The sequence below is a fragment of the Labeo rohita genome, unplaced genomic scaffold (assembly GCF_022985175.1).
Source record: "Labeo rohita strain BAU-BD-2019 unplaced genomic scaffold, IGBB_LRoh.1.0 scaffold_136, whole genome shotgun sequence".
NCBI lineage: Eukaryota > Metazoa > Chordata > Actinopteri > Cypriniformes > Cyprinidae > Labeo > Labeo rohita.
In genome coordinates, this window is record NW_026127516.1 from 142212 (window position 1) to 151066 (window position 8855).

Sequence of the window (8855 nt, forward strand, 5' to 3'; positions counted from 1 at the left end):
TGTCTTTGTCGCGTTTTTCCTCCTCTCTTCTTTTTTTCCTCCCCTGGGCACCAGACAGTTTGGGACGTTTTGACATGTTGAGCTTGTTGACCCATCAAAAAACGACCACCGTGTAGCAGGTAAAGTCTGATTATTCGGAAGAGGGGGGCGTCTTAGGCAAGTAGGCTATATTATTATTATTATTATTATTATTATTATTATTACTACTACTTGTTCAGGTCCTGTAGCTTTGGACTGATGAAATCAGGCTGTTAAGGATGCTGAGTGTTCATGAGTGGCTTTGACAGTTGGGACCTCCTCCTCTCCTCTAGTTCCTTTTGGATTTTATAGATGTTCTTGGCCAGTAAGTGGTAATATTCATCCTGAACAGAACATATTTAGATTTAAAAATGGGGTCAAAAACACAAAACAAAAATAATGTTGCTTTTCTAGAGTAAATAAGGCAATAATAATAATAATAATAATAATAAAAATCAGTCTGAAATGTAGCATGAACGTTTATGTGGTTTACCCTGCTGTTGGCAGACTCATAAAATACCCCTTCAACTTTACGTGTGTAAACAACCGAGTTCTCCAAGCGTCTGTCCTCCAGTGCTGCAGGGTTTGGATTGGGAAATATGGCTTGAACCCTACAAGAGTGTTCAAGAGTTTACAGAGATTGGAAAGTGCATAAAAAAGGCACCCATTATAATAAGAGACAGTTCCCCCTTACCAAAAATAAGTATACTTCAAGTTTATTTTAAGTATGCTTAAGTAAAGTTCAAGTATATTTTTAAGTATACTTGATATAGTAAGTATACAAATATCAGTGTATTAGTAGTATACTTTTAAGTTTAAGTTCATTACTCCTTGGGACTAAATTGGCCACTTTGTAGTATATAAAAGTATGCTTTAAGTATACTTTAAGTATAGTAGTAAACGTTGAGTACACAACTAGTTTGCATCTATGTTTTCAGTTTGTACTGCAAGTATGCTAAAAGTGAACTTATAGGTATACTGATAGTTACTAATTATATACTTTTTAATGCATTTTTAGTACACTTTTAAGTCTCAGTAAACTACAAGTTTAGTAGTTTTATACTGCTTTCTTTAGGTGAACTTTACATCATGCTTTAAGTATACTACTATGTCCCTATTTAAGTATTTGTATATATTTCGTTATATGAATATCTGAACATACAAAACATCAAAAGAAAGAACGGTGCTTGTGAACAAAAATGTTATTCTAGCTTCATGCATTCTTTTTTATAAACACTTAATGTAGGTAAGTGTGGGTAAGTTGCATACATAAATAAAATACATAAATAAACAACATTGAACAAAAAGCTTTAAAATAAATAAATAAATAAATAAAAACTATTCATGATAATCAAAAAAGTATCAAAATCAAAGCTTGACAGTAATTGTCATTTAGGTCAACATTTTATTCCATTCATTACACAGTTTTACATATCTATGCTTTTGATACTGTTTTATGTCTGACCATTGGGTTAGATTACATGTGGAAGCATCTGGTTTCGTTTCTTCTTCACTGACTTGTATTTTGGAAATTCTGTACAGAAGATGTTCTCAGAGCACAAGTATAGCTCAAATATACTTAGACTTTTTAAAGCATAAATTAAGTATACTTAAATGTCATTTTAAGTATATAAAGCACATTTCTGAGAAGTACATAAAAGTACTGAAAGTATACTTTCCTTGTTTTTTTTTTTTTTTAAAGTTTAAAAGAAGTATACTAATAACGCACTTGAATAAACTTATTTTTCGTAAAGGCCTCTTAAACTCACAGCTTGTTTACTAGGTGATTCCTAAGTTCCTGAGTGATGTCCTCATGCAATGACTTCTTCATGCCAGGTTGTGACAGCGGTACAGATGCAGAAAGGTTCTCTGTGGAGAATTATGAAGTGTGAAGAATTAAAAATTTTATCATCCAAGTGAACATCTATCTTTCTTTCCTTCATTACATTCACTGAAATGAGAAGACAAATTGCATGTTTATTGACTAGAAAACAGATGCACTTGTGTGCAGTGTTAAGTAGTTATTTTATTCAACATAATACCAGATAAGGTTAGTAATTAAGGTTAATGATGAATATGGCACATACCGCTGCTGATGATGGATGCAGCTGCTTGACTGACAAGAGAAGCCTGAATGTCATTGTCAGGAGAGCTCAGTGTCACTGAAAACAGAAGAAAACAATGTTTAATTAATTACTTAATTAATCCAAAAACAGCTGATTCCACCAAAAAAAGAAAGATCAAATCTACAAATGGTGCTTATAAAATGCACTGCGGGCACGTAATGCTTTAAACAACCAACCTGGCAACTATAGGGTTAATAGGTAAGGTAATAGCACCAAGCGATTTTCATGGCGATTAAAAACCACAGCGAAATCTTTAAACCAGCTTTAAACCTTTAAAAGCCTGGATTCTTGGTCAACAATTTCATACAAGATAACATAAAAACTCACCTGCTAGCAACGTGGTCAAAACCAAGACAGAGACCTGTTTATGTTCACACTTTGACAATGAAACTTCCTACAAAAAAGGAAAGAAAAGAAAGAAGATATTTGTTTTGTTCTCCTTAATCTACAACGAGTATCCGCCACAAAGCTCTCTACCATCGATGTACACCGTAAAGTGTGACTGCACTCATTTTTTTACTGTATTTGGATTTACAGTAAAAGAAAAATACTGTATTTTAATGGCGCCAAGAGGATATTTACCATAATGCAACTTTAAAATACAGTAACATACTGTGTAACTGTTTTACAGTACAGTTCATATTACAGTTAAATAATGTGTAATTTACAGAAATCGCTAACAGAGTCGTCCCTGATCAGTAGACAGGTGAAAGTATGCATGTTATTATAAATTATAAATTATGCTGCTAGTGCAGATACTAGGCCATCTTTAACACTAGAACCGCCAGGGGTCGCTGTATACCTAAAACCTCCAGCGGGTAAATTTTACCCAAGCACGACTACCGTTTTGATAGTGCTTCACCTAATTAGTTATTAATTTAAATATATTTAATTTAAATTATATAATTTATTATTTAAATAAGAGAACACCACCAAATAAACTTTGGGTAATCAAAAAATGTTTTATTCATTAAACCAGTTTTATTTATTTTTATTATTTTTATTTTTTCAGGAAACGGCAGACTAAATGGCAACACAGTAGCGAACAATGAACAATAGAAATGGCAAAACAAAAATGAAATAATTAATTTAAAGTTTGAAAAATATGAGTAATGTTAGGCTAAAACATCTAAATATGAGATCACAGTCAGATGCTGACTCAGACTAATGGAATTTAGTGCTTCTAACCTCTTCAGCATCCATAAATCGAGTAAAATGCGCTGCCTAGCAATCTAGTTACAATTAAAACATAAGTAGCAAGACAATGACAGCGCGAAAATATAGGCATAATATAAATGCCACGTTTTTTAATTTTTATTTTTATCTAAACAATTTAAGGGATTGTAAATGACACAATTTTAGTAAAAGTCAATGACTGGGAGACTTGAATGTTTTATTCAAAGTCTATTATGTAGGCTACATTTGAAAAACAGCCATGGGTAAAATATACCCCGTGGCAGTTTTAGTATTAAATATCATCAAAATTACAATATTACAGTAAACTAGCATATATTGCCTGTTGGGGAGGAAAAGGACACAGTTCGAAATTCAGTATGAACACATAGCCTGGTACACAACTTATATTGTGTTTTTATTTTATTTTATTTTTAATGTATGCCTACATTAAAAGTACCATTCCACCGGCAGCAGAACTAAATTAAGATAAATGTTTTGGCGTGTGATGTGTTTATTGAACCAATCAGATAAGAGTAAATGGAGTCCGCGAGAGTCTCATTTGATTGGCTACAAAAAGGTGGTGGACCTGCCCTCCTCCTCATGCTTGCAAAAACTCAGTGAGTGAGAGAATCGTGCCAAAAGTGTAAGCGCAGATAAAAGAAAGTCAGAGCTGTACATATCGGATTATTTCGGCAACTTTGTGTCCTACATACACAACAAGTCATTTAGACATTTGCAACAGTTTGTTTTTTACACATACAGATTGGTCCTACGCAGTCAATCTGTTTTGCAGATCTTTAAACTGTTGTTTTCGTGTGAAAATCACTGTTCACAGGCTTGCAGTGCTTTTACCGTATTTTAGCTAAAACAAAGTGTAAGCACGGAGAAATGGAAGTCGGAAGAATGCAGATCGTATTTATTTTGCGAAAGCATGAAGCTGCAGTTTCACAAAACATGAATTACACTTACGAGTAACAGTAAAATGCTGCAAATCATTTTTTCTTACACTTGAAACGCGATTTACACTTTTACAAAGCTTCTCTTGCACATGCAAATTTAATTTAGGTTTACAGTCTGATGTACACTTGCACAACTCGTACTCTTCACATGCAAATCTTTATGGCATTATTTTATCTCCATAGTAAAGCTATTGGAAAGCTTAATTTTGTGGGTTGTCTCCATAGTTAGCTTAAAAGGAAAAAAAAAAAAAACTATACCTACCACCAGATATGACTTGAATTTGTAACCAGGAGTGAATGACGAGAGGCGAGCGGATCCATGTGCGAGCTTTTATTGCATGGGGGGGACAAAGACATAGTCGTACAGGCAGGGTCGAGACAGGAGCAGACAGGTATATCCCAGACAGTAGAAGAGAATAAAGCAATAAACAAGAGCGATAATCCACAAGGCAGGCGGCTAGACAGACGAAAACGAGAAAACCAGGCGGGAGATCAAAAACTAGGAAACCAGAGAAGCGCTAAACAAAGGGAAAACACTAACAATACAACAATTCAACAATCCGTGAAGAGCACTGGGAAGGACCGGGGCTTGATTGGACGCGGGTGAAGAGCAATGGCTGATGGGGAATGTAGTCTGGGGTGTAGTGCAACAGTCAGAGTGTGTAGGTGAGGTGAGAGTGACATCTGTTGGTGAGCGGACAACGGGACACCGACCAGATTCGTGACAGAATTACTGCCACAAAAAAAATGAACATTAGCAGCCTCATGTTTAGTTGAAATCATGATCATTTCTCTGGACAGTAAAAATGTTGGTCTGTTAAGTGAACGATATGGTGCATGACAGCAATATGTTTAAACCTGATTATTGTCTTTCTTTGAGGAAGAGTACTACTGAACTGCAGCTAATCCAGATAAACAGGTTCTGATAAAGTAAACATCATCATGAAGGGGAAAAAAAAAAAAAAAACATCTGCAATGGATGCCACTGGAACGGCAAAAATAATTAAATAAATACAAATAAATTAACAAAGTAAAATCTGTGTGAATGGCTGTATTATCCACAACATAAACTTTGTCTCCTTTGTCTCTGGTTGATTCAGCTGAACGACTGTGAGGTATATAAACAGAAGCACTTTTTTCCTCTCTGCATTTCCTCATATTTCTGAAGCTAGGCAAGTTAAATCTCTCCCCAGCTCATCTGTTATTTATCCTAGTTTATTCTTTCTGTACTCATTTCTGTACTTGCCTGTGCTTCTCGGCTACAAATAAGCATAAATTATTATTATTATTATTATTATTATTATTTTTTTTTTCCCTCAGGGGAGATACAGTTCATTCTACACATATTAACCTTTAATGGGACATGTTGTCACACATGGGGTGAGTTGTCATACACAGTGTGAGTTGTTACAAAGAAAACCTTGTAATAAACAGCATATTAGCCTTTTCAGATAAACATAAACAGTGAAACAGTTATGAAGCACTTCATAAAAACATTAATTGAAACAGCAAGAAATGCAAAAAGTAACAAAATATCAAAACATAACTTGAAACAAATACAAATACAAATAATAATAATAATAATAGTAATAATAATAACAATAATATTTACACCGCCAAAAAAAAAAAATATGTCACCGAGCATTTTATCAAAATTAAAACGGGATGTGCATGAGTCACACTATTAATTAAAAATAATAAATATAACATAATGTATGACATTCAAACATTTTTTTCAGACAGAATCTGTCCATGTTCAGGTGAACAGATGAACGTTTATGGTTATATGCAAAAGACACTTGTACTAAATCCTTAATTTTACAAATTTACAACAAATAAAGCTGTATGAAATGAAGCTAACAGGCACTGTCTTTAGCTGGTGATGCATCACAGTCAAATGCAGGTAAAGGGTCCATTTCACAAAACTCTGCTGTTTTCTGTGTTAAAGACAAGATTATACACTTTAAATTTTAATTATACTTAATCATTCCGTTTTAAGAAAAAAATAAATAAATAAATACATTTAATTTAAACAAAATCCATGTGACGTCTCACCTGAGGATCATGTTTATGTTTATATTTCTCATCTTTGTTTTTCTTTTGCTTCATTCTGTAATAAGAAAAATAACCACTTTTCACTTACACAATTTACTGCACATATCATTTTAACATTGAACATTATGAACTGAATGATGTCTTTTTAACAACCACATTATTTCAGCAAGCGTTTACTGCAAGTATTACAGGAAAACAGCTTAAATGTATATGGACTTACTGCTTGTTAACTGTCCTTGCTGTGACAGGAGCAGAAAGAGAAGAAATGTAATTTATAAATGTGAAAAGTCAGAATGTGACTAAACTCACTTTTTAACTCTATCGTGTTCATGTGAAACATTCAGTCTAGTTATTTAATTCCCCTATGAGCTGTACAAAAAATGTTTTTAATTTAAAAACAGCAGTGTGATAGGAGCTTGAGAAATGTTTCTTCATATTAATATTTGCAGATTCCTATATGCAAATGACTGCATACATGAAGCTGGAATAAAAAAATAAAGAGCTTTCTAGTTTAAGAGGCACCACTAGTAATCTAAACTGTAAACAAGAAGTGAGAAATCCAGTTTATACTCACAGAAAGTAAATATTTCCACAGCCATGCCAATTAAGATAAAGAGGCATTCAGAGGGGAAGACGATTATCCTCAGATCCTCCACTGTATGCTCACCATTTACTGAGAACAGACGTACAACAGTGAAAACATTCATATTTACATTAGTTTGACTGCTTTCCACAGTTCCTCAGGCCTCCAATATAATTAATATGACATTTAAAGCTAAGAAACAAATATAAAAATCAACCCGAGGACATACAGTGCTGTAAAATTGTATGTGATTTCTTATTTTTTGTGTATATATCATACTAAAGGATCCGCCAGTTGCTTTAGTTAAGCCATATTGGAGCATTTTCGAGAATGAACTCCAGGTTGTGTGATATTTCTTTCTCTTCCGATCGAAATCATCTTCTCACCTGCTTGCAGGATCAGTTCTGTCATCAGTCCAGCAGAGTTCACTAGAACAAGAACAACTGCTCCAAACAGGTACAAAATATGGACACGCGGGAAATCTGCAATGTAAAATGAACATTTAGAAATAAAATTTACTTTAGATGCATCACACATAAGATGATTAATTCGGTAATTGGAAAAAATCTCCAGAATGCATTTTCTTACAACCGTAAAATAAATACATAACACTCTCACAAATGATTGCCTATGACAGATCTGCTTTTATCTCAATGAAGAAGCATTTGAGAAATTAGATAATGATCACATGCACATTAGAACAAAAAGAAAATCAGTGTGTTTCCTGTTTGAATAACTAAATCCTCAAGCTTTCTCAGTGTCAAAAACATGAGGAAAAACATATATAGTGAAAAAACATTGATACTCTACCCAGATAATCATATGAAAAGCGTATCATTGACAGCACCTGGATAAGGCCAGTCATGCAGATCAGTGCAAAACGATCTGTAAAAATAAATAAATAAATAAATATTATAATACCTTAAACATTTAAAAGCACAAACTGTAATCTGCGACTGTACATACACTGTAAAGAATAATAACAACAACTTAAATGAGAAAAAAGGCTCTGCAGTTTGAGCCCTTTCAAAAAAAAACAAAAACAAAAAAAAAAAAGCATGATCTCACGTTTCCCACTTCACGTTTTAAACTGCCATGTGCATAACTTCCATGCTAAATGGTGGTTTATCTTTGGTCCAAAATGTGTTGTTGGAGAAACATGACATTTGGCCAGATTCACAGTTGTTTAACATTTTAAAGATTAATCTCATGACACATTCATGCCCTGGAAAAGAATCCACACATTTCTTGTTCACTGTGTGAGATTGTTCAGTAAGTGGAGATGAAAGACCATATTTATCTGATTCACCTCAACTATTCAAACACTCTCAAGAAACATTAAAGCCGGAGGTGAAAGATGATATAGGGGGTAATTTAAGTACAAGAGAAACAGGGAATCGCTTTTCTGGTTTGTGGTTTTAATTCATTCATTCAAATGTCAGTGGCTTTTTTTTTTTATTTATTTATTTTTTTTTTACTTTTTCATCCATCTTCATAGTTTTCCATGGCAAAATACGAGAGAATTTGAGAAACATGATCCAAAAACAAAAAAAAAACAACAACAAAAAAAAAAACAATTGGAATTAAGTACTTTTACATAGGCACTGTGTATAAGATTATACATATATCAGGAATATAATCATACCTTTTTCATTTTCCAGCGTTTTGAAGTAAAGAAAAAACATGGGAAAAATAGCTGCATTCACAGCTAACATTATAACTAATCGTATTATTTTCCCAATCCAATCTGAACCTGGAAAAAAACATATTGATTTATTAACATAAATTAAGTCTACAGAGGTTCAAACCTTAATTTAAGTATTTTAAATAAGAATTTCATTTTTGGGTGAACTATCTCTTTAGGAGTGAGGAGGAAGTGATCCAAGGTGGAGTAACAAGCACATGGTCAGTAGAGCAGTGGCGTTTGTAAATTAAGGT

At 33.4% G+C, this 8855-nt stretch overlaps 1 protein-coding gene across 2 annotated transcripts in view; it reads right to left on the reverse strand.

The window, feature by feature from the left end:
• Positions 1-210: 210 nt before the first annotated feature.
• The window catches only part of LOC127158139 (histone lysine acetyltransferase CREBBP-like), a 10696-nt gene continuing 2051 nt past the window's right edge, over positions 211-8855 (reverse strand). For both annotated transcript variants that reach the window (XM_051101296.1, XM_051101297.1), the window contains exons 4-5: positions 512-629; positions 211-362 (exon numbers count right to left, since the gene is read on the reverse strand). In XM_051101296.1, coding sequence (XP_050957253.1) covers positions 252-362; positions 512-629 — 229 coding nt within the window. In that variant the 3' untranslated portion in view covers positions 211-251. The remainder of the gene's footprint in view (positions 363-511; positions 630-8855) is intronic.